Source organism: Muscardinus avellanarius, assembly GCF_963383645.1.
Source record: "Muscardinus avellanarius genome assembly, chromosome: 9".
Lineage (NCBI taxonomy): Eukaryota > Metazoa > Chordata > Mammalia > Rodentia > Gliridae > Muscardinus > Muscardinus avellanarius.
The window spans coordinates 40,440,951-40,468,847 of NC_137795.1; the positions used below are offsets into that span (position 1 = coordinate 40,440,951).

The 27,897-nt window shown below is 35.8% G+C and overlaps 1 protein-coding gene across 1 annotated transcript in view; it reads left to right on the forward strand.

Moving 5' to 3' along the window:
• The window catches only part of IMMP2L (inner mitochondrial membrane peptidase subunit 2), a gene marked incomplete at both ends in the record, with an annotated part of 874,930 nt that overhangs the window by 624,916 nt on the left and 222,117 nt on the right, over positions 1 to 27,897 (forward strand). Inside the window, one exon of the mRNA XM_080701778.1 lies at positions 24,447 to 24,549. Within this exon, the coding sequence (XP_080557904.1) occupies positions 24,447 to 24,549 (103 nt within the window). The remainder of the gene's footprint in view (positions 1 to 24,446; positions 24,550 to 27,897) is intronic.

A 27,897-nucleotide genomic window follows, 5' to 3' on the forward strand; every position in this document is an offset into this window, starting at 1 on the left:
TTTTATTTTCTGTGATATTTCTCTGTGTATGCCACATTGCAAGTTCCCATCCCAGTCTTGAAGGCCCCAGCACTGGCCTAGCCACCTGGCAGACTCTCATCCTGGCCTTGCTGCCTCCAGTACTGGCCTCATCCCTCTGCAGGCTCACATCCCAGCCTCGGAGGCCCCAGCACCAGCCTTGCCTCACAGCAGGATCTGATCCCAGCCTTGCTGGCCCCAGCACCGGCCTAACCCCTCGGCAGGCCCCAACACCGGCCGTGCCTCACAACAGGTTCCGATCCCAACCTGTTCAATGATTAATCTATGAAAAAATTTTCAAAATATCTCTGATCCTTCCTTTCTTTTCAGATTGCTATTCTACATCAAACTTCAACACACACACACACACACACACACACACACATGATTGAACCCAGGGGCATTCTACCTTCAAGTTATATGCCCAGCCCTTCTTTTTAATTTTTAATTTTTTTTTAAATTTTGAAACAAGGTCTCACTAAATTGCTGCAGCTTCCCCTAAATCTGAGATCCTCATGTCTCAGCTTCCCAAGCACTGGGATTACAGGCATGTGCTACTATGCCTAATTCAACATATATATTAATGAATATCCCCCTTTACCCCTTTACTGGTTTGTTGTCTACAAACCTAGAATCTAGAACTATATTTTTGGGGGCACCATAAGAATTGAATATTTGTTGAATGAGTTGATAAACACTACAAATTAATTTCAGTAACTTTATTAATAACTCTGATAAATTTACTTTGCCAAATTTCCAGTGGATCTCAGAGGGAATAAAGCAACTCCTCACCCTAGTGTTTCAGGTTCTTTTAAGAGCTCCTTGTCCTAATTTTACTTCTATCACTTCCCTCACTATGAATGCTTGTTTTTCTTGGCGGGGGGGGGGGGTTCTGGGGATTTAACCCAAAGGGATTCTACCTCCAAGCCTTTTTATTTTGAAAAAGGGTCTTTCTAAGGAACTCACGGTCTCATTAAGTTGCTTAGGCTGTCTTCAAACCCGTGATCTTTCTGTCTCAGCCTCCCAAGTACTGGGATTACAGGCATGTATATGCCATGATTTTCTTTTTTTAAAAATAAAAACTAGTAAAAAAATTTTTAATGTTAGTTTCCCTTTCCCAACTCATGTAAGTAAAATCCACCTTTCTCTTTTCTTAGAGAACACAGCTGTAATCATTGAATAGTAGGGATGGTACGTAGAATTTGTCAGCTCTGAGTGTCCACAGGTAGGAGACAGAGGATTGTGTCAGAATAAATATGGCTCCCAAGGGCCTGGAGGAGGTGATAGTTGATCTAAGAGCATCCTCGGAATGGGCACAGACTTCACAAATAAAGGCTCCGGAGATGCATGCTTTTCCTCCTTGAAAACTTTGCCCCAACATAGCCTAACAGTGTCATTTGACAGCACTAACCTCTGGCTTCCAACACATTCAGAGTTTTCTCAAGTCCCTCTGGTGAAAGACATGAAGCTTCGTTTCCTCTGCCACACTATGTCGTGCTGTCTCCTAAGGTACGTCTTTAAGGCTATCGATAACCAAATGACTGTGTAAGATGAATTTGTGTCACTTGTGGCTGAGTAAGGAGTTATTTCATCTATTTATTGGATAAGCTATTGCTTCAGGTATCTAACCAACTGGATAAATAAAACCACCAGGCTAAGGTCCTTAGTTCTCCCAGCGACATGCAGCACAGTCTGGTCTCTGCTCGCCTCACCTGTGTCATTCTCTGCCTTCTTGCTCTGTGCCTTCCAGCCACCCTGACCTCCTTTTGGTTTCTCCAGAGCCCCAGATCTCTCAGAACAGTGGTCTTCCAAGTGTGCTGTCAGTTGGCCCCAAACATTCCTTTACCTCCTCATGAAATTCTCCTTATTCTCCCAGACTGCTGTGTATTTCCCTTTTATGCGTCTCTGTGGCGATGGGTACCTTCCTTTCATAATCTTTAGCATAGCTGTGATTATGTATTTTTAAATGATTTTTTGGTTAGTGTCCATCTTGCCCACTAAAGTCGAAGTTTCTCGAGAGGATGAATTGTAACTGTTTTTGTCCACTTTCGTATGCCAGCGCATGACACCTACAAGGCACTCAATACATATTTATTATCTAACGTGAACAGGAAATTGAAATTTCACTCGTGAATCCAGTTACTTTACTATTCCACAGATACAGCCTTATTCTATACTATTGTTAATCTCATCATTTAAAAACTCTAAAATAGACGCCGGGCATGGTGGTGCACGCTTGTAATCCCCGTGCCTGGGAGGCGGAGACAGGAGGATCGCGCAGGCTTGAAGCCAGCCCCGCTAGCTTATGAGACCCTGTTTCCAAATAAAAATAGGTCTAGGAGTGTAGCCCGGAGGTAGAAGGGCTTCCAGGAACCCTAGTACCACCAAAAAACAAAACAAAACAGAAAACAAACAAACAAACAAAAAACCCAACAACTCTAAATGAGAAAAGAAACCAAACACGTATGAAAAGTATCCAAGCACTAATACTTGAAATATAAATACAGTTATCCATTTAGGAAAAATTAATTTTAGTGTTTTCTATAATAGAAAGAAATTTGACAGTTCTTGACAAATGTAGAACTTTCTCCCTATATGTGGTTTTTGGAAACTCTAAGCACATTTTTAGTATCAGTGCAAACTCATTTCTAGGCAGATTATACATAGAAAAATCTGAAGTGGTCTCAAAGCATTTCACATTTCAAAAAAGGAATCATAATGATTTTACTAGTCTGTTTTGTTGTATGGTTTTCTTAGTAGAGCGGACAGTAAATCAGTTGCCAGGCAAGTTCATATTGAAAGAAAAATGTTCAAAGAATTATTCCATGAGGTTTCTCATGCCTGGATCTTCAAAGAGCACTTGCATGGTTTAGTGATACTAAACTATAAATACTTTTGAAGGAGAGAGAAAAGTTTGATGGCTTAATAATAAAAGGGTCAGTTTATTCTGGACACTGAGGTTACTGGATACAGAGATACTGTTTGTAAATGATAAGGCTTTCTCTCCTTTGTGTAACTGCCTTGGTGAATTTCTTAGAAATACCTGATCTGACTTTCTTGCTATTTTCCTGAGTTTACCTATAAAACAAGAGGTATATAATATTGAGGGTTAGCTATACAGAAAGAAGGATTCATGGCACATCTCAACTCCTTCTTCTCACTCATGAACCTCACCAGTAAGTCTTGACTCCTAGATATCTAAACCTGTCAGCACCAATAAATTCCTAAGGCTTGGCTCCACCTACCCCAACCCCTCCCACTCACTCTTGGCAAGCTGTCTTCTGAAATGCTAGGCTTGCTGACCACTCCTTCATTTAAAACCTTCAGATGGCTCCTAACAGTAACAAATTAATAGAAAAATCTTATGATGTGCTAGCACTACTTACAGTATTTTACATACACTACCTCTGTATTGCACCCTGGAACAGTAAATCCAGACACCAGTATCAGCTATCACTTTATTATAATAATAATAAAGCTGATGGTAATCAAGTGGCGATTTTGACCAGGCACTACCCTAAGCTCTTTATAGTTTTAACTTGTATAACCTTGACAATACTAGATGAATAAGTATTATTAGTATCTCTTATTTTTTTTAAAAAAGGAGATTAAGTGAATTACTGAGTAAGGTTAAGTAACTTGCCTGAAGTCATATGGCTAATGAGAGAGAGAGAGACAAAGAGAGAGAGAGAGAGAGAGAGAGAGAGGAGAGAGGAGAGAGGAGAGAGGAGAGAGGAGAGAGGAGAGAGGAGAGAGGAGAGAGGAGAGAGGAGAGAGGAGAGAGGAGAGAGGAGAGAGGAGAGAGGAGAGAGAGGCCTTGCTAACCCAGACATCTCAGCCCTCCTCCATGTTCTGAAGACTTGCTATTATTACTGGCTGCCCACTAAGCTCCCTTGTTTTATAGCCTGGCTCAAGGTGCTTATTCAGCTTCTCTTCTTAACCTCAGTGTCCACTGAGGTAATATTTTTTTAAAATTCTGCACAATGAATTAAACTAATGTTTTAAATGGATCCTTCACCTAGACTAGCTTGATTAACTCAAGCGCTCGATTCACTTTGAAAAGCCTTTGTCTGAGGCTTGTGACCTACAATGCTCATAGCTGAAAGGTTACTCCCTGTTAAGACCATGTGCCTTTGTTCCTACAAGCTAAAATATATGCTTCGAAAGAACCAGTTGTGATTGTTCCCAAACATACTGATGCTAGTTTTACCATTATTATACTTTTCTAATTGATTGAATATTATATGCTTGATGAAATAGAAGTATACTGTTTTTTATCAGTAAAGTTTTATTTCTGAAGCTAAGTGGTGGATATACCTATCAAATGTTTTAAAAGGCTTAAGAAATGAATTTTCTGTTTTAAGTAGCTGTCAAATGTGGTGACAACTAGGAAATCCTGGGGAAAATGTGTAAAAATATAGAAGAATTTTCTACTCAGATTTTGTCACAAGTATTTCCAGGGTTAAGAAACTAAAACAGGAAATTGTAAATAGTATGTGGCATGGAAGTGGTTTATGAAAGAAAAACTTCTCAGGACTTTAGCTTATGGATTTATATAAAAAATTGACTTCTTAAAAGACTGGTGAATTAATTATGAATTATATATCTTATAATATCATGATTAAGATACAAATATATGATTTTAAAAATAATTATATTCCTTTTCCAACTGAAAAAATAACTGAACAAGTAATAGTCTTGATTGCATTGAATGGGGATTTCTAACCTTTTAAGTACAATACCAATTGTGCCACCATATCCACACTCAAACCAAAGCAGAGAACTCAGATTTCTTCTAATATTAGCCTATGTTATATTTTTATGACTTCTCTTCTGTGTCGTTGTGCTTTCCTTCTCACTGAAATGTCTTTTCCTATTCTCTTTCCTGGCTAATTTCAATTCATCCCTTAGTTTTAGAAATTAGTAGCTCCAAAATATCTTTCTATACATCTCAAGACTGGCTAGATACTTCCATAAATATCTGTTTGAATGAACTACCTAGGAAACAATATTGTAATTAAACACCTAGAGTTAAGAATGAGTATATTCATTTGCTGGGTGTGGTGGCACACACCTAAAACCCCAATACATGGGAGGCTGACAGGAGGATTGCAGGTTCAAGTCCAGTTTCAGCAACTTAGAAAGGCTCTGTTTTTAAAATAAAAAATAAAATAGGTCTACAGGTGTAGCTCAGAGGTAGAATGCCCTGGATTCAATCACTAATGATTAATAATAATAATAATAATAATAATAATAATGTATTCATTCTTTTTTCTCTTTTCTTTTATTGGGAATACATGATAGAAGAGTTTAAAAATCTAATTTTAGGGCTAAGTGATAATTAAAATTTTCTAATTTGGGTATCTTATCCTATAAAACTGTCAGGCAATCACAGACTTGACAGTGACTTAAAGATTAATGACGATATTGTGATGCTGAGGATAGAACTCATATGACAAAAAGAATCATGCACAATTTTGATTTGGGAATGTTTCGATCCAAAAATTATCTTTTTAGATATTATGATTTGGCTGATAATTTATCAGAAAGAAGGCTTGTTAGTAATAGATATAGGGCACATTCATAAATGTAAACATTTAACTAAGTGAGATGGTAACTGGCCAAGTATGGTTTAGAGGTTTCCATCGTAAGCCTATTTTATGTAATCTAAGTGGCATTTTGTAACCAGGAAGAGAATATAATTATAAGTATGTATTATCTAAGTGGAATCATTTTTTATAAGGGTGAAACAGGATTGCTTTTGTTAGAATAAGATAAAGATACAACCAGAAAATGGAGAGATTATGCTAATTTTGTATTTCTGATACTTCAGAGGAGAACAGGCCTTTCTTGGACTCACTTTCACTTACAAATAGCTGTTTAACCTAAGACAAGCTATAGTTTTAAAGCTGGAGGACCTATATATTTTGCTTCCATTTGGTCCTTCCATAGTAAATCCCAACACAAGGATATAAGCTGAGTATAATTAGGACTCAGTAAAAATTAAACTACAGAAATAAAAACAGTATGGAACTGCCCTAAAGACAGATATATAGTAATCACACACAACACAGAGCCTGGAAATATATCTGCCCATATAACTAATCTTTGAAAAAGATGCCAAGAAAATACAATGGGGAAAGTATAGTCTCTTCAACAAAGGGAGAAGCGACCGGACTGAATATCCACCTGCAAAAGTGTGAATTCAGACTTTTATCTTGTGCCATACACATTAAACTCAAAGTAGATGAAAAGACGTAACTGTAAGACCCAAAACTATAAAGCTCCTAAAAGAAAACACAGGGGGAAAGTTTCATGTCTTTGGTCCTGACAATGATTTCACGGATATGACACTAAAAGCATTGTTGACAAAAACAAAAATAGACAAGTAGGGCTACATCAAACTGAAAAGTTCTACACAGCAAATGAAACAATCAACAGTGGAAAGGCAACCTCGAATGGGAGAAAAAACTTGCAAACCAGTTGTCTGAGTTGATCTACATAAAAACCACTTATAAGGGGCGAATCTCCAAAATATATAGGAACTCCAATAACTCCTTTGTTTGTAAACAAAACAAATAAGCAAACAAACAAAATAATAAGTTGATTAGGAAATGGATTTAGGATTTGAATAGATGACTTAGGATTTGAATAGACATTTCTCTAAAGAAGACCAGCACGCAGCCGACAGCTGCAAGAAAAGAAAGCTTTTTATTAATAATCATCAGGAAAGTGCAAATAATACTACATACAATACAGTATCAGCTCACATCTGTGAAGATGACTATTAAAAACAACAACAACAAAGACAACAAATGTTGGTGAGGTGGTGGAGAATTTGAAACTCTAGTACACTGTTGACAGAAATGCAAAATACTACAGTTGCTGCGGGAAAATGTTAAGGCTCTTTAAAAAAATAAAAAATAGAAGCTGGACATGGTGACACATACCTGTAATCCCAGTACTTGGGAGGCTGAGACATGAGTATCACAGCTTCAAGGCCAGCCTCAGTAACTTAGTAAGACTAGCAGTTGGCACAAAATACCCATAATGGTAAGGTGAGGAATCTCAGGTAGGCTTCTGGCCAGAGGAAGAAGTCTATATTTTAAACATGATGGAAATCCATTCGAAAACATTCAAAAGGTGAGGAGGATGACACAATTGGATCTGTTGTGTAGAGAATTACTAGAAACAGAGGACAGTGGAACATGAAGAATAGGGAGGAGGTGACAGCTGAGGTCCAGCAAGGAGATGCTGGAGACTCTAACCTGGGAGGAAGCTAAAGAAGAAGGGAACAGCCTGGCGTGGTGGCGTACGCTTGTAATCATCGTGCTTGGGAGGCTGAGACAGGAGGATCGCATGGGTTCGAAGCCAGCCTCAGCTACTTAGTGAGGCTTTCAGCAACTTAGTGAGACCCTGTTTCCAAATAAAATATAAAAAAGGTATGGGAGGATAGCCCGGAGGTAGAAAGCCTCTGGGTTCCACCCCCAGTACCACCAAAAAGAAGAAGAAGAAGAAGAAGAAGAAGAAGAAGAAGAAGAAGAAGGAGGAGGAGGAGGAGGAGGAGGAGGAGGAGGAGGAGGAGGAGGAGGAGGAGGAGGAGGAGGAGGAGGAGGAGGAGGAGGAGGAGGAGGAGGAAACAGTGATTGCAGTTCAGGTATAAATAAAAATAAATCTTGAATTTTTTTTTTTTTTTTTTTTTTTTTTTTTTGCTATGGCTTTCTGTCTGGCTTTTAAATTTCATAAGGTGAGCCGGGCGTGGTGGCACACACCTATAATCCTCGTGCTTGGGAGGCTGAGACAGGAGGATCACACAGGTTCAAAGTCAGCCTCAACTACTTAGCGAGGCTCTCAGCAACTTAGTGAGACCCTGTTTCCAAATAAAATATAAAACAGGGCTGGGAGTATAACCCAGAGGTGGAAAGCCCCTGAGTTCCACCCCCAGTACCACCAAAAAAAATAAATAAATAAATTTCATAAGGTGGTTTTTATAATTCAATTACTTACATTGGAAAACTAGTAATTGGTATACAGGGCAGGGGATAAAGACAATGTGTCTAGAGAGGATCAACTTGTCAATTTAGATCTTCACACAGTATGAGAAATTACATGGTTTAAAAATTTATTTTACCTACACGAATCTGACTTCTAGGTCAGACATTCACCATCCCAGCTCAATAAATATTGAAGTCAATTCTATGCTTATTATTATTATTTTGGGTTACATAAGGAGTCATACAACCACAATCAAAATGATTTCCTTTTCTTTTTATCAGAGTTAAACATTCCCCGAATTTTCTCATCCATAATGGAAAAGTTGAACTTATGCTCAAAAGCACATTTCTTGGAAGTTGAAAGAGCAGCTCTCCCTTTACTTTTGTCTTAGGTAGTTAGTAGCAAATATACAAAGTTACATAAAACGAAATCTCCCAGAAATTTTACATCAACTTTGTTTTATAGCAAAGACACATGGCATTATACACATTCTGCCATAGCCACAGCCATGCTTTGTAACTCAGAGAATTCATAGGAAAAGGCTCTGCCGCTACATAATAGTTGTACATATAGGAAAGGAAAAGTGTCTTCTGACTTACAAACAATTCACACTTGCCTCATTATTCATAAATACTCATAATCTAGACCTTCTAAAATGGTTTTACAATATAAACTCATATTAGCTGAAGCAATTTGGGCTCGAATTAGCAAGATTCTTTATTTGATACTCTATAAAACTGATTTTATTTGTATTTATATTTTATGAAGAATAGTCTGTAACTGTCAAATGTGTGAACTAGTATGGTAATTTTTCAGTCATTATATTTTCTCTGTATAAAACTTGTTTGAATAAACCTATTAAGTAAATTCACATTAGGGCATATTCAATTGGGAAGGAGCATGATGATTAATAAACTAACTCTGCTAGCTCTTCATAGCTCTAGTATTTTGCAACCTTGATTATGTGAAAAGAAGTATCTCAATGCAAATTTAAACCATTTCCAGTTGGTTCTTGTGATACAGTTCATAGAGATATTACTGGGCAATAATTATAACTTATAAAACACTGGTTTAAGGCCAGCCTCAGCAATCTAGCAAGACTTTGTTTCAAAATAAAAAATAAAATAGGGCTGGGGGGTTTAGCTTGGAGGTAGAATGAATGCCCTTGGGTTCTACTCCCAGTACCAATGAATAAATAAATAAATAATTTTTAAAAAGGAATATAAAAGCAGAAGATTTCGTGAGCATTCCATCTGGAAGAGAACAGCAAGCTGCATTGTAATGACTGGATAGGATGGTAGCCAAACTCTTTTCCTGGGAAGAATTGATTTTATAGTCAAAGAGTCTTCCGATGACAGGAAGGGCAACCTTAGATTCAGCACATCAGCAAGTACTCCAGGTCTTACATATTTCTTTCCTAATTTTCATCACAGAGGAGGATCAATCCCTAGGGAAGTAGAAAACATGTTATTTTGTTCTTTCTTACCTATGGAATTCATGGTAAACTTTTTGGACTTCTAATTATGAAGACATTTTAATATCATTACTTAAACAATTAATTATGTTAATAAGCATCCTCTTGAAACTACCGTTTAAGAAATCCTTTGCAGCTGGGCATGTTGGCACACACTCGTAATCCAAGTACTAGGGAAGCTGAGATAGGAGGATTGCAGGTTCGAGGCTAGGCTCAGGTACTTAATGAGAACCTCTGCAACTTCGTGAGATCCTGTTTCAAAATAAAGAATAAAAAAAAAAAAACGGCTCAGAGTACAGCTTGGAGGTAGAATATCCCTGGGTTCCATCCCTAGTCCCGCACCCCCCCAAAAAAAAATATTTATTTGCTTAGTGTAATGAGAAGCAAACTATGGACCCTTAGCTATGGCAAAATAAATGATAATCACATCAATTATATCTTTTGTCCCTATTCTCTCCATCATTCATTTACTTATTCATTTATTTGAAGAGGAAAGACAACCAATCAGGATATTTTCCTGTACATATTACCCTTAATTAGCACTCCTAGTATTTAAAATGTATTTATTTTCTTCTTTTTCTTGCGTGTGTGTGTGTGTGTGTGTGTGTGTGTGTGTGTGCATGTGTGTGTATATGTGTGCGTGTGTGTGATTATTATTTTTATTTGGAAACACGGTCTCTTAAGCTAGCATGGCTGGCTTCGGACCTGCGCGATCCTCCTGTCTCCGCCTCCCAAGCACGGGGATTACAAGTGTGTGCCACCACGCCTGGCTATTTATTTATATTTTGAAACAATGTTTTGCTAAATTACTGAGGCTGGCCTCAGATATGCAGTTTTCTTGCCTAAAACTCCCAAGTACTGGGATTACAGGCTTGGGCCACTGTGCCAGATTTTTCATTTTTTTGTTTCACTTCTATGAAATAATTATTAGTCTTTAAATCTTATTTTGCATTTATATAAATATGTTTATATTTAAATCCTTATGATCACTCGCTTTTTTACATGAATTCGCATATAATGTACATGAAGACATAAATATCATAGTCATAATATTTTATTTAGAAATGCTGTTTTGATAGCTAGGCATGGTGGCACATGTTTGTAATCCTAGTACTTGGGAGACTGAAACAGGAGGATTGAAGATTTGTGGCCAATCTCAGCTACTTAGTGAGGCCCTCCACAACTCAAAGACAGCCTGTTTCAAAAATTAAAGAATAAAAATAGGGCTGGGGGTATAACTAGAGATAGAATTTCCCTGGGTTCAATCCCCAGTTCCAAAAAATAGAAATGTGCTCTCTCTCTCTGTCTCTCTGTCTCTGTCTCTGTCTCTCTCTGCCTCTCTCTCTCTCTCTCTCTCTCTCTCACACACACACACACACACACACACACACACACATGATTTTTTTCAGGATTTTGTTTTGTTGCCCTTGCTGACCTCAAGGTCCTGGGATCAAGTGATTTTCCAGCCTCCTGAGTAGCTGGACTATCCACCACCACACATGTGTGGTAGATATCCACCACCACACATAGCTACTCCTTTTTAAAATTTTCTTATTACTTTTCTTCTTCGTTTTCTTATTCTTATATGAGTTTTCTTGCCCATCCCATGCCATAACCTTTTGGATATACCCAATATAATTAATTATGCTACAACAATATTTTTAACATTCACATTGACATATTTAGTCACTTTTAGTCCTTTTTTTTCCCACAAAAATGGAAACTTCACTTGTACTATTTTGCTTTTCTCATTAAACAATACTTTTTGAAACTCTCTAAAGTTAATTGATAGCTCTAATTATTTCATAGAATTCCATGATATGGACACAGCATCATTTATTAAACCATTACCCTAATTTAAGTGTCACTTTTGCTTCCAGCGTCTTGTCACCTTGAGCAATGTTTTAAAATACAACATTTTACATGTGCTTTTATAGTATTTAATTTATAGTATTGCATCCCATGAGTGGAATTGTCAGAATATAAGGCAAATGAAATTTTAAAACTTTATAGATACTGTCATAATGCCTTCCCAAGAAGATGGCAATCAGTATAATCCAGTAGTGTGAGACAGTACACTTTGCCCCGAACCCATGCCCCCAACAGGTTCTAGATCTTGCTTATAAAGCAGTAGACTGTGTTTGTTCTACTTTGCACTTTTCTAAGTATTTGTAGATTTGAATAGTTTTTTATATATCTACTTTGTGAAATGTCCATTCATATCTATTCCCTATTTTATTGTCTTATTTATCTTTTTATGAATGACTGAGATATATTTGTGTAGTGTAAATATTATCCTTTGGCATGCTATCTATGGAACATTTCTTCCCAGAGCTATTGTTAATCTACTATTTTACAATTTTAATAGGATACATTTTGTCTTTTAAGAATTTTATTATTAAGTAGGCATTGCTATATTTTAAAAAGAACTGAATTTAAAATTGTAAGGCACCTGAATTTTAAAATTAATTTTAAAGATATTAAATTTTGAAATTAGTAAATTTGATATGGTTTTGTTGGCCTAACTTTGATGATTCAGGGGAGCTGATAATTTATGCTTAATCCCGCTGCTGTTGAAAGTTTCAGAAATAAAAGTGCAGTATATCCAATACGGCATCTTCCCTTTACAATTATCCTGCAACTCTGAGTAGGATATCATTTGGTCTCTTCCCTATTTTGCATTATCGACACCTTTAACTTTCCACTCTTACCACTTTGAGTGTAAATCTGCTCAAAATCATTTGTTTACCTAAACTACAAATTTTCCAGGACCAGGTCTGTGTCTTACTTATGTTTGCATCTCTAGTGCATAATGATTTTTTATACTAATAGTCACTTGATAGCTATTTGTGAAATTAATTTGAGCGAGAGAGTAATTTTTTCTGGCTTTCTTAATTAGCATGTCATAAGACTAGCTAGGCCTATTCACTAATTCAGATAATAATGTCTAGCATTCATTAGGATATGCTCTTCCAGGCACTATTTTAAAAATCTTAAAGGTATTCATTATCCTGTTTTACCACATCTTTGTGAAGCACGTAGTATGTTATACTCCTGTCCAAGTGGGGAACTTGAGGTCCAAGGTCATACTGTAAGAAATGTGGAGCTGAAATTCAATCCAAGTTTGTTTAGCTTCTAAGCACAAGTTAATTTCTCCTTCACCATATTCTTTTTGTGCTTCAAAGTTACTCTGTTTTGCAGATTTTAGAAAAGATATTTAGAAAAGTCATTGTTGAGTGAGCTATTTAGCTCTGAGGCATTCCTATTTTGTTTGATTAGTATTCAGTCCACAAGCTCGTTAATTTTGTTGGTAGAAAGCAAAGAAAATAGTATGCATCCCTTTAAATACTAAGAACTAAAGTTCTAAAACTGAAATTGGAGTAAAAAGGTGGAAGATTGTTCACAGTTCCTCAAATATGTAAATACTCATGGACCTTTACAACAAAATGCACTGAAATGTATTTTCACCTGTATGTAACTAGCATATGGGAAAGACCAACAAAGTAAGTGATGAATGATGTAGACACCTAGGAAATGATTTCTAGAGAAGACTTTGTAAACAAGTGCAACAATACCATTTATAATAAATATTGATTTAAAAAAATAAAGCTCTGCATTGCAAGTTTAGTTTTATTTAAATTGATTTGCTAGGAAGTCATGCAGGGAATTATGATGCATCATTATTTCTATTTATTTTAAAATCCAGTTTAACAATTGGTCAGCTGATTGTAATTTTTACACCTTTAATACCTCATGTCATCTGTCAGTATTTTGGCAAAAACTCGTTTTAAATGTATGAAAGTTTTTATATTCTTTACTATGTGAAGTTATCTTTTCTGTATTTAGTCAGCTTATATGATGCCTGTAGTTATTCTGTAATTGTGATTGCAGTTTAACCTATTTAAAAAGTTTAATTCAGCTTGGCGTGGTGGCGCACACTTGTAATCCCCACACTTGGGAGGCTGAGACAGGAGGATCACTCAGGTTCGAAGCCAGCCTCTGCTGGCTTAAGAGACACTGTTTCCAAATAAAAAATATAAAATAGGTCTGGGAGTATAGCCAGAGGTAGAAGGCCCCTGGGTTCCATCCCCAGTACCACCCAAAAAAAAAAAAGTTTAATTCAGTATGATCTAAATAAGTTAATATCAGATATTTTATAATAGCATATAAATACTTAAGAGAGAAATCAATAATAATGTCTTTTGAATTAAGCAATTTAAATATATTTAACTTTTCTAAATTGAGTATCTTTATTAGAAAATGGCTTATAAAATATCTCCCTTAACTCATGATGCTATTTCTCAGGGAAATAGTATATTAAGGAAGTTTTGTGTGGTAAATTGAGTTTGAATTCCACATTTTCTTTCTAATCTATTGGTATTTATCAGTTATGTATATCGTATTCATACTGCCTTTTCTGACTGTTTTCACCCTAAAACAGTATAATGTTTGGAACATCTCTCTATTTTGTGTTTGGCATTCATTCATTTATTTATTCCCTTGCTAATCAATTATTTTATTATACATCCTTTCATTTTATTAAAGTTTGGTTTTGGTAGTTTAGACTGTGTAATTATATATGTCATTGACAACTTATGTTACTTATGTTTTGAGTCATGGTGTTAGTTTTACCGTTAATCAAAAGGACTGGACCTTGCCAGGTTATGTGCCACATACCTGTAATCCCAGCACTTGAGGCTGAGACAGGAGGATTGCTGGTTTCAGATCAGTCTCAGCAACTTAGCAAGACCCCCAGCAACTTATTGAGACCCTGTTTCAAAGTAAAAAGATCTAGAGGAGAGCCAGACGTGGTGGTGCACACTTGTAATCCCTGCGCTTGGGAGGCTGAGACAGGAGGATCGCACAGGTTCAAAGTCAGTCTTGGCTACTTAGTGAGGCTCTCAGCAACTTAGTGAGACCCTGTTTCCAAATAAAATATAAAATAGGTCTAGGAGTATAACCCCGGGGGTAGAAGGCCTCTGGGTTCCGCCCCTAGTACCACCAAATCAAACAAACCAAAAAACAAAGGGGCTAGAGGAATAGCTCAGAAGTAGAATGCTGAGTTCAATCCCCACTATCAAAAAAAAAAAAAAAAAAAAAGAAAAAAAGAAAAAAGAAAAGAAAAAAGGAAAAAGAAAGAAGAAAGGATTGGATCCTGGATCTTGTTCCTTTTGTGCTTTCATTCACGTCATCTATGTTGTTTCACGTAGCAGTTGCTCAGTAAATGCCGATGATAACAAGACAAAACACCGTTCTGACTCTCATAACTGTATTATCATAAACTAACTGTAACATAAAACACATACAGCATAAGCCACACACCCCACTTTGGGGATGATCAGCATAGTCTAAGAATGAGTTATAATCATGCCCTTGTGGAGCATGTCTGGAATCATATTTAGTAAATATTGACCTCTCTCAAACTTCCATTAAGAATTGCATTGAGCTGGGCGTGGTGGCGCACGCTTGTAATCCCCGCGCTTGGGAGGCAGAGACAGGAGGATCATGCAGGTTCGAAGCCAGCCGCATGTGCTGGCTTAGGAGACCCTGTTTCCAAATAAAAATGTAAAAATAGGTCTGAGAGTGTCCCGGAGGTAGAAGGGCTTCCAGGAACCCCAGTACCACCAAAAAAATTAAAAATATAAAAAATAAAAAGGAATAAAAGAATTACATTGATTTTTGTGGAAAGCCCCAGCTTTTCAAAAAATGCCTTATTGTCACATTATAATTGTATGTAATAGTGACAATCATTGTGACGTATTCACATCTGCACAAACACTATTCAATTTGCTTCCTGCCCCTTACCTCCCATTGCCCTTTCCTCCTGTCTCCCTTGATTTCTGCCTGCTACTCCACTCACCTCACTCCTATTTAGAGGAGGTCCCATTTCTCTTATTTTTTTTTCTAATTTCCATTTAAAGAGAAATCATGCGATCCTTGGTTTCCTGGGTCTGGCATCTCATTTAGCATGGCGTTCTGCAGTCCATTCATTTTCCTGCAAATGTTATACTGTCATTCTTCTTTACAATTGAGTAAAACTCTCTTATGTTTATATACACCACATTTTATTTATCTGTTCACCTGCTGATCAGCACCTAAGTTTCCATAACTCCAGCCACAGATAATTTTAAAATGCATATTTAACAGGAAAAAACATTCTGTTTAATATTAGGTAATATAAGGTAATTTTCACATTTATGTTACCATAATCCAAGGCTAGAAAAATATATCAAAGATATTTATCACAACACTAATTCTTAGCTGTACTAAGAGCATTCATATTAAATTTGTAAAATTAATTTTACAACTTTATTACAAAGATGTGTAAATCCAATTTTTAATTTAAATGTAATAACAGATCTGCTGTCATCACCTAGCAACCGTCTACAGTCTATTTAGAAAGTACTATTCTACCTTTTCTAGTGAAAAGATGCTAAGACCTCTTCTTAGGAATCCCATGCAGTTATGAGCCATTGTACAGTGGAAGGAAATTATGGAATCTGGTTTCTATAGTATTTTCCCTGCATCTAACAAGCTAGGTGACATCATTTAAATGCTTTTGACCTCAGCTTCTTTAGCTGTATGAGGAAGAGTTATTAGATCATTGCTAGTCTTTCCCCCTGTGATCCAAACAAATGTAATCGCCTGTGGTCGGCCATAGGTGATCCAACTTCTGAGAAACATTAGTACCTGATTTGCTTAAATTCACCTTTTATTAATTGCACAACCTTCATTTCCAATTCAATACGTGCTGCAAGGGAAAGAGGATGTTTCTTACTACTTCAGCATTTAATCACGAAGCAAACATTTGGCAGCATTTTGTTAGAATTCAGAATGGGTATATTAAGTGGTTAAAAATCTTGCTGTGTTGTGATAGCAAAAAGTTTCTTAGAGATTTTTAGACCTCTGACCATGGATTTTGAGAAAGAAAATTTAACTTTTTTCATTAAACAGTTTTAGGATTACTTCCCTGCTTAAAATTCTTCCATAGGGTAAAATAGACATTAAGGATCTTTCATGATCAGGTCCAATTAAAACCCCAATCTTATCTTGGAGACCTGATATTATTTTGTATTGTGTTAGTATAGGTACTATTTTCCTGATTTATTTTACCTATTTATCAATATTTACATCTTTTTGCTTTATGTATTTCTCTCATAAGTGTATAGATAAGAGAACATAAAATTCTGTCACTTAAATTTTTTCTATTAGCTGATATTTTTCAATTAGATTAGTTCCTTTACTTTTATTATGATTACTGGTTTAGCTGAATATCACCTAGTTTTGTGCTTTCTATTGTTTCTGCTTTTCCTGTTTTTTGTCCTTCCTTGCCTTTTTACTTTTGAATTCTGTAAGATTGTTAAATTCTATTATTCTTCTACTGGTTTGAAAGTTATAAATTATATTTGTTGTGTTTAAATGTTTTAAATGTACACTGAACAAAGTAAAAAATAATAAATATCTGTACTCTTCACTACAATTTAAAAAAACCTTACAAAAGTTGCTTTCTATCACTCTTTTACATATTATAAGTAATATAATTCTTATCCTTAAACTAAAAAATATTTTTTGGTTTAGACACAAAAGTATGCACATTCACTATTTCCTTTTAAATATGAAGTCTTTTTGTCCTTTCTTATGGCTGAGTAAAATCCCATTGTGTACATATCCCATAGTTTTGTAACCCATTCATCTGTTGATGGACATCTTGGCTCCATAGTTTGGCTATGGTGAATTGTGCAGCTATGAACATAGATACACGTGCATTAGTTTGGTAGTTTGGTTTCTTTTGGGTAGATACCCAGAAGTAGTATTGCTGGATTATATTGGAGGTTCCTTCCCATTCTTCTGAGGATCCTTTTTACTGTTTTCCAAAGTGGTTGCACTAATTTGCAATCCCACCAACAATGTTTTAGAGTTACCACTGCTCCACATCCTCACCAGCATTTGTCATTGTTTGCGTTTTGAATGATTGCCATTCTAGTTGGAGTTAGGTGAAATCTCAGGATAGTTTTGATTTGTATCTCTCTGATTGCTAATGAAGTTGAGCATTTTTCATGCATTTATTGGCCATTTGAATTTCCTCTTTTGTGAAGTTTCTATTTAGTTCACTTGCCCATTTTTGATTAGGTTGTTTTCTTAGCAATGAGTTTCTTGAGGTTTTTGTTTTGTTTTGTTTTGTTTTTGGTGGTACTGGGGTTCCTACAAGCCCTTCTACCTCTGGGCTACACTCCCAGACCTATTTTATTCTTTTTTTTTAATCATTGGAAACAGGGTCTCTTAAGCCAGTGCGGCTGGCTTCGAACCTGCATGATCCTCCTGTCTGCACCTCCCAAGTGCGGGGATTACAAGCGTGCACCACCATGCCCAGCGAGTTTCTTGAGGTTTTTTTTTTTGTTTGTTTGTTTGTTTTGTTTTAATTTTATCCCATCTTGTTGGCTTTTGGTTGAGGTTCTTGATAGTTTTCTTTGCTGTACAGAAACTATTTAGTTTAATGCAAATCATGTATTGAAGTGTCTATGTAATTCACTTGCCCGTTTTTTGTTTGGGTTGTTTTCTTAGTGCTGTGTTTACTGAGTTATCTGTATATTCTAGATATTAGTCTTCTATTGGAGGAATAGGTGGCAAAAATCTTCTCCTATTCTGTTGGCACTCAGTTGAGGTTCTTGATAGTTTCCTCTGTTATATAGAAGCTATTTAGTTTAATGCAATCCCACATATTGATTCACCCTTTAGTTTCTTGTGCCTTTGGGGTTAAAGTTTTACCTGTGCCTATGTGTTACCTTGTTGAACCTATGCCCTCTTCAAGGAACCTCAAGGTTTCTGGTCTAATTTCCAAGCCTTCTATCTCTCTTGAATTGACTCTTATGCAGGGTGAGAAAGTGGGGTTTATTTCCATTTTTCTGCGTATGGTTAACCAGTTTTGCCAACACCATTTGTGTTCCAAATGTGTGTAACCAAATGTCTATCTTTTTTCCAGCGTATGTTTTCGGCCCCTTTTTAAAAAATCAATTTGCTGTAAGAGTGTGGATTTGGTTCTGAGTCTTCTATTCTGCTCCATTGATCTATGTATCTGTTTTTGTGCCAGTACCATGCTATTTTTATTGCTATGGCTTTGTAGTATACTTTAAAGTCAGGTATTGTGATTCCTTCTGCATGTTTTTTTTTGTTTTGTTTTTGAGAACTACTTTGCATGCATACGTGCAGGTACTTTTCATACCTGTACAGTTCACTATGGCCAAACTATGGAACCAGCCGAGCTGTCCATCAACAGATGAATGGATTACAAAACTATGGGATATGTACACAATGTTATTTTACTCAGCCATAAAAAAAGCACAATTACATCAGTAACAAGAAAATAGATGGAACTGGAGGACATTATGCTAAGTCAGATTAGTCAGTCACAAAATTTAAGAAATAGGATTCATTCCCTAGTGTGTGAAAACTAGGGAGAAAATATGTCATAGGAGGAACTCTAGATGAAGAGGGAATTATGATAGATGAGCAAATAAGGCATCCTAACTGAAGGAATGGGAGGGGGAAGAGGGAAATTCTCTGATGCACTTGATGTACATTCACAAACATATAAAAGTCAATCACTAAGCCAAACATGAGAAGGAGGGAGGAGGAAGGAATGGGGCAGGAATTGGGTAAAGGCTAATTGGGTGATGTGTGCATGTATGCCTCTACCATCTTGTACCCCATTTAGATGTATAACTACAATGCAATAAAATTTTTAAAAATAAGGTGAATTCTAACTTTTTCAGCCTACACAGTAGAATGAATTTGAACTTGACCTCACTTAAGAGCAAAATGTAAATTCCTAAGGCAATATTTTTTCTCTTTCAGAAGCAACCCTAAATAGGCAGGTATTATTTTGATTTTTCTTTTGTTATAAGTTTTTTTTTTTCAGACTCTACCTACCAATGATGATATAGAGACTTTAACTTCTGATCTCACCATGTTCTAAGCCTTGAGTTTTGATCCCTTCAAGAAAATGAAAACTCAGGAGTCTAGGATCCAGGAATTCATAAACATCCTGAAGGCAGCCTCCACTCTAGACAATAAGAATAATAGAATGGCCTGAAAAATAAAGAAATAAGAATACTTCGATCATAATATCATAATTTGTAGTATTGCAAATTACACACACACACAGAGAGAGAGAGAGAGAGAGAGAGAGAGAGAGAGAGAGAGAGAGAGAGAGAGAGAGAGAGATGTTGGTTGTGTGTGTGTAGTACCTCCTGGAACCCATGATCCTCCTGTCTCAGCCTCTGTAGTACTGGGATCACAGATGAAACACCATTCCTGGCCTAGGGAATTTTCTGTAATAATCAGAATCCATTTTGTTCTTGAGGTAGGATTACATGAACAGTACTTTCATGCCCAACTAATGATACTTCAAATTTTCAGACTTTAAGAACATTGTTTTCAAGGTCACATAAAATTGGAAGGCAATCATTCTTCATTTCATTTATAAGACTTAGGTAACTTGTCTTGGTGAAGGTGGTACTAAAAATGCCTTTTTAAAGACAGGTAGTTAGAATACCATACAGAACTCATTTTTGACTGTCAAAATTGAAATTATTTGCAAGCCATAGATACATACAACCTTGTAGGCTGACACTTCACTTAACTGCTAAATCACCTAAAGGATTATCTTGTCTTTTTTTAAATGTGAATTTAGGAACACAAAGCTATTTAAAATTCCTTCTCTAGAGAACTTCTATTAGGAGTATTATATTTCTTTGTCATTCCTAAAAGGAATGAGACCAATATTTTAACATCATACTTTTAAAGCTACTTTGGCTTACTCTTTAAAAATTAGACGAAAATCTGAGAAATAGAATACATACAATGTCTGTGGCTTGAGTTTTATCATTTCTATGAGACACAGTACTTTCAAACCTGTCTAATATCTAGGTAACCATTGTGTATTTGCATAGTGACATTCAGATATGAAAAAGTAGTAGATGAAATTACAAATAGATAGACTGTGCTTTTACCTACTACTACTGTATGCTTATTTGAAAATGCACAAATATATTATGTTTTCACATAAAAGTTTTAGAGTGCCCCAAGATAGGAATAAGAATAAAAAAAGATTCATTGTACCATTAAAAATAGTCTATAGTCACAGTGCAACTTTGGGGAAAGGCAATTATTGAAGCATAGTTCAGGTAATTTTAGGAGGCTGATGTTAATAGATAGCAAGCCTGAACACATTCTGAATTAGAAATGGAAGAAAATAATGGACAAAGGAAGACAATAGCAATAATAAACATCACTTACTGGGTTCTGACTATGCAGCAGAACTATACTCTGTACTTTACTTAAAAATAGTCTTAGCTTTAAGTATCCATTTATCAAATGTTTAATATATGCTGTTTCACCACTAAATAACTGTTTGAATTAGGTACTCTCATTTACCCAGTACTGTAAATGACAAAAATGACACTTAAGTTTCATTATGTTGTTCAAAATCACATAAACTTGAAAGTATTAACTCAGACATATGGCAAAATGGGTCGACTCTGAGGATTTATTATATTATATATATTATAGCACTGCCCATTAAGGTGTTTTCATCTTACTGCTTATGTTCATCTCAACCCATTTAGGGTATGTCTTATTCATCCCATTTTAAAGATGGTTACATGAAGGTAATTTGCACAAGATTACTTGTGTGTAAGAGTATCAAGAATAAGGCTGGTTTAGTCTATTTCTAAAATCAATGTACTTTGCACTGTTTTATTCTATCTTTGTGGCAGAATCTTCCCTATTCAGTTATTTATTCATTTGCTCATTCATTTGACCAATATTTGTTTAGCATTTTGTGCAGTGTATTCTTCTGGGCTCTAGACAGACTCTAGTAAATAAGAAAGGCAAAGCTCCCAAGGTTACATTCTAGTAGGGGGAGATAGACCATAGACAAACCCATAAACATATGTCAAGTGTTAGTAGGTGCAATAAAGAAAAATAAACCATCGTAAGTGGCTAGAAGATAATGGGATAAAAGGTGCACTTAAATTTTGTAGATAAGGTGGACAGTGCAAGGAAATGTGCCGCCGTCACTGGTACTTTTATGACACTGTCATTTTCTATCACAAGTGTCTTGACTCCTTGGTTTATATGACATTGAAACTCCACAATGTGGGCTTCACATTATTCTTCTGGTTTCTGGAAGAATGTGTTAGGCTTAAATCCTACCAGTTCATTGCAGAAATGGTTTTGTGTTAGATTTACTTTATGATTGTTTTTCACAACCGAAGTATTTCACAAAGTATCTTTGCATCCATGATTTTCTTGATATTCTAAATGACCTGACCAGGACAATTTAATTGTAAGTACTATTTTTGTTATTTGTATTGCCATTACTATTTATCTCATTTTGCTATGAGATGCTGACAATACCTATTCCTGGGCCACAGGGAAACTTGAACACTCAAACAGGGCTTCTTTCCCACTTAGCCTCTTCATGTCCTCAGAATCCTTCTCTCTCTTGCACTCTGGGGAGTAACTATAAAATACTTGGAGTTGCCATGAGGCTAAGACCCATCTGGGTCCCTTGAATATCAGTATTCATAACGACAAGAAATTCTTATTGACTTGAAAGGCTCAAGGAGAAAGAAGCAAGGTAGGCTTAGGACCTGGGTTTCATGACACCCACTAAATCTAGTACTCTCCATGCTGACATCAGTTAGCAGACCACTTGACTCAGAGGTCCCCACATTGCTTTGATCTAGTGAGAAAGCCACAGACATTGTGAACATGGGTGTGCATGTGTACATGGGCACACACACACACACACACACACACACACACACACACCCTACACACAGTAGTCCTCACTTATCCATGGGAAATATATTCCAAGGCCTCTATTAAATGCCCAAAACTTTGAGTAGTACTGAATTGTATATATACTGTTTTATTCTTGTACATACATATCTGTGATTCTTAAATTGTTACTTGAAAAGATAAAATTGGAAATTGTAATCTTCTAAGTAATTTTCCCACAAATACAGCTTCATAAGGTGAAAAAAGGTTTGGACATATTTGAAGAAAATGCTTTTCCAACAATTAAGTAAAAGGATCTTCTTGTTATTAACACTTACTGTGGGATGTTAGTTCTTACAGGCAATCTCATGATAAAAGCAGTACTAATATCAAGGACTAATTGGATGATTTTAATTGAAGAACACTTATATTACAAAGTATATGGTGGTACAACGTGTTCGTCTTATTTTCACTTTTCTCTAAAAAGCTGAAAACCTTCTTTCCAATAGTAATTAAAAATAAACAGCAGTCATTAACTTACTGTGGGGTTCTAATGGCCACAAGATTGCTTACTTGCATGAATGACTTACTGATCTAAAGCAAAGTAATTCAACATTGAAATTCTCTTGAAAATTAAGAACCATCTTAGATAATGAATAGTTTCAATTTCTATAGCACCAATTTATGTGTAACTTCCTTTTTTAATGTATTCTTCTAAATATATGTATGGATAGCTAACAAAAATGGTGTTGTAGGGATTTCACATCAAAGAACAGAATGCCGAATTTGTTTTCTGAACTTTTAGAACTGAAATTTATTTATTTATTCATTCATTCATTCAACAAATATTTCTTAAGAAACATCTTTAGGTTAGGCATTTTCCATGGTGATTAGCAGGGGTGGAGAGAATACTGCTCCCCAAAGAATTCATTACTGTGGGATTGAGATAGCATTTTGTTCTAATTTGATCTCTTTTTAAAAATTGGTTGGACCCTACTTTATTTAACCAGTGGTTATTATTGGATATTTAGATAAACTGATTATTTTGCAGAGAGAGAAAGAAGAGAGAGAGAGAGAGAGAGAGAGAGAGAGAGAGAGAGAGAGAGAGAAAGAGAGAGAGAGAGAACGAACGAATCTGGGTTGAATAGTCTTGATAAATATGTTTTCAATTTTCTGATTGTTCATATTTATTTTTGTACTTTTATTGATGCAGTGTAATTATACATCATAGTGAGATTTAAAGTGATACAATACGTACATGCACACAGTACTTGGTGTATTTTTCTATACATCCTAAACATCCCATACATGTTCGTGAGGTTGGTGGTGAAACCTTGTATGGATATAACCTTATTTGAACTCTTTCTCTTCCTCAATCCTTATTTATTTATTTATTTATTTATTTATTTATTTTTGTGGTACCAGGGATGGAACCCAGGGGCATTCTACTTTTGGGGTATATATACCCCCAGCCCTATTTTTTTATTCTTTATTTTGAAACAGGGTCTCACTGAGATGCAAAGGGCCTCACTAAGTAGCTGAGGCTGTCCGTGAACCCGGATCCTCCTGTCTCAGTCTCACAAATGTTGGGATTACAAGTGTGCATCACCATGCCTGGCCTTCAATTCTTATTTTACCTCTCCTCACCTTCCTCCCAATCTCCCTTCCAGTATTCTGTTTTTTGTTCTAATTTGACTGAAGTCTCTTTAATGACTCTTGTTCTAACTTCCATATAAGAGAGAAAACATATGACCCTTGACTTTCTGACACTGGCTGATCTCACTTAGAATAATATTCTCTCAAAAAACTTGCCCAAACACACCCCAAAATGAAAACATAGGCAAAAAAGCTAAATCTCATTTTTTATTTTTGTGACACTGGAAATTGAATTTAGGGGTATTCTTCCAAGCTATACCCCCAAACCTATTTTTTTGTTTGTTTGTTTGTTTTGTTTTGAAATAGGGTCTTCCTAAGTTGCTGAGGTTCTTAACTTGCTGAGGCTGGCCTTGAATCTCCTCCCATCTCAGCCTCCCAAGTAACAGGATTACAGGCATGTGCCACAATACCTGGCTGTCTTTTACATCTTTATCACATTTCTTCCCTTCCTGAATTTGTTTGTTCAACTATTGGATCTCCTTTCTGGTCTTATCTCAGTGTTTACACTTTTTATTTCTAGAACCATAGGACACAAAAACCGGTATGTCAAAGTCCCCCGTGGCCACATCTGGGTTGAAGGCGATCACCATGGACACAGCTTTGACAGTAATTCTTTTGGACCGGTAAGTCATCTTTTATCTTGTTGCTAATGTAATTGGATTTCAAAAGGGGGAATGGAAATAATTCATATAGGTTGCTCAGGTAACTCAGCCAAGACTGATCAGGAATTTTTATAGTGGAAAATTTGTTTTTAAATATCACAAATAAGCTGGGAGTGGTGGCATATGCTTGTAATTCCAGCATTGAGAGGCTGAGACTGGAGGGTCGTAGTTCAAGGATAGCCTCAGCTACTTAGTGAGGACCTTTGCAACTCAGTGAAACCCTGTTTCAAAATAAATAAAAAATAGGGATGGGGGTGTTGCTCAGAGGTAGAATGCCCCTGGGTTCCATCCCCAGTACCACAAAAAATAAAAATAAAAAATAAATAAATATCACAAATAGATATATATGGGTACGTTTCTGTATGTGTGCCCATGTGCACATGCACATGTTTCATGAAAAACACTTCAACAAAGCACTAAAAGATGTTTTCAGGTGGTCAACTGGTGCTAGTTGGAAGATCTTTATTTCACCCCTATGAAGGCTTTGTGGCTTCCATTTCTTGCTGATGCTTAGCAGACATAGTGTGTGAAAAACATACAGCCATCAATTTTCTAAATTGTTAATATGCAAGAGTAGCTGGGTGTTGTGGTGATTACCTGTAATCTCAGCACATGGGAGATGAAGGCAGGAGAATCAGAGGTTCAAGGACAGCTTCAGCAAGTAGCGAGACTCTTATCGACCTAGGGAGACCCTGTTTCATAATAAAAATAAATTAATGCCAGTGCTGTAGCTTGGGTGTGGAATTCCCTTTGGATTCAATTACAGCACCACAAATAAATGAATATAAAATAAAATATGAGAGTAATATAAATTATATTGGTAAGAATAAGAGATGCAGACTTTATCCTCTTTCTCAGCTCAGTCTGAAAATTAAGGTGCCATAAAACTGATTGACAGGTTAAAAATCACATAAAACTAAATATAAGTTTTCTGTGGCATGAGAGCTCTTATAAAGAAATGAAGACCTAAAGATGTGGCGAAACCTACCTATTTTTGTATTAGGTTGAACAAAGGGAGGTAATTGTGGGAAAGTAACTAAGTTACGTGGAACACTGAAAGATTAGAATTATTTTAAAAGGTATGTTTGCAGTGACTTCTCTTCGCTATGACTCCCCATGGAAGACTATTTTATCTCTTTTACTCTAGGGAGGGCAGCTTTTGCAAGTCTTTATCTCTCATATTCAGGTAGAAATGGAAAAGATTAATATGTCCTTTCTCTTCTATTTTTCAAATACCTTTAGTAAGCCTTGTGTCAATGTGACAGATTTTGAGGTAGTATGTTTTGCTACCCGTGATAAGTAACATTTGTTAGCATTTAATTTCTATCAGAAATGCAGACATACTTTATTCCATAAAAATATGCAATACAACTGTTATCTTATGGATTTATTTCATTTTGAAGCATATTGAAATTCTTTATCAATCCCTACAGAACCTCATTATATGAAGTGAAGAATCTTTTAGTTATGATAGCTACCATCGATTCTGATTGTTTGGCCTGTTTACAGGCTTGGTTTCACCGATCAGATTTTTCTAAGGATAGAAGAACCTATACTCATTATGTGTGTATAAGTTCATATTGAGCACCTTTAGATAGGTATGTGAAACACCAATTATCTTTATAGTTTTGTTTAAAATTAAATGTTGTTTGTCTCTGATGAAACAAGTTTCTTCACATACTGTGAGGAGCCATTGTTATTCTCACTAAAGGCTCAGCTTTAGCTAAATGTACAGTAACAGAGCTGAGCTTGGATAAATGTATGCATAGGTAGAAGAAAACTTTAGGAGACTATCCTTACTTCTTTTTTTTATAATTGTAATGATTATTTTAACAACTTCTAGTCTGATGCAGTAGTGTGCACCTAAAACCCTAGTTCCCATTTAAATGTGGACATGGCCAACAAGAGGACCCATTAATACATTTACTCTTATTGATGAAAGAACAAAAAAAAACTGCTTTTAGATTATTTATTACCACTAGCTTTCTTTACAAAAGACACTTCAGCAGAAGTTAGTTAATTTCAAATGGGTTTTAATCAGAATAGTGATTTTTGAAATGTTGCCTTAAAAATAGTTTGTCATCAGTTGTCGAGTGTGTGGTAAGTTTATTATTATTTACTACTAATAAGATCCTAAAGTTTTAGATTGGTTTACATTTTATTATTAAATTAAAGCTATGTATTATTATTGATATAATCAGTATCCTATTCAGTTGCATTCTCTATGCTTTCTCATTTGGGAAAGAAAAGCATAGAATCGAGAGCCCAGATGCTGGAAATTGCACATCCCAGCCAGGTGCCCTGTCTGTTAAGCAGCTCTTACTGGGCTTCCTCTCCTGCTGTACTTTTTCTATATTTAAAAGTGGTGTTTTGAACCAAGTGCAACATACAGAAAATTAGCAAATGTATTGTGTGCAGAAGTTAATGCCATTTTGTTTAAATCATGTTATTACGTACAATCTAAATGATCACTTGAATTAGTAATTTGTTTCAGAGTCACAAAAATACTGTGTGTGTGTGTGTGTGTGTGTGTGTGTGTGTGTGTGTGTGTGTTGCTGGGAATTAAAGTCAGGGGCATTCTACCTCTCAACTATGTCCCTGTCCCCATTTTTTTTTTTTCCATTCTTTATTTTGAAACAGGATGTCAGTAAGTTACTAAGTACCTGAGGCTGGCCTGGAACCAGATCCTCCTGTCTCAGCCTCCCAAGTATTGTGATTACAAGTGTGCATCACTACACCAGGCTAGCTACTTTGCAATTTAGTAATTCTTTTTTCTTTTTTAATGCATACAAAAGTATTTGTACAGACTTGCTTTTGATTCATGAGTTGGACCAAGCTATGAATTTCTATTCAGTAAATGAGCACTGTTTTTATTTGCCAAAATTAGGTAAAGTGCCTTTTTTAGAATGAAGGAAGCCATTTGTCATATCATGTGTTAATCTATGGGTATTACATGAGTTTTACTACATATTTTTACTTTTGGAATGTGCTCTTGTGTTTTACGTTCCAGTAGTACTTATGCTAGAAAAACATATTCATGGAGATGCTCCCAAAGCAGTTTTAAGAAGACAGAGGAAAATTGATGTTAAGTTAAATTCCCACAATTCTTATTTAAAGCAAAGATATGAAGTTTGAGTTTAAAGATTTTTAAATTTTATTAATAAGTTAATTTTATTATTTCTATTTGTATTAATGAGAAGGTATCTGAATAATTTGTTTATTATTATTATTATTATTATTATTATTACTACTACTACTACTACTACTACTACTACTATTATTATTATTATTTTTTAAAAGGACTCCTGG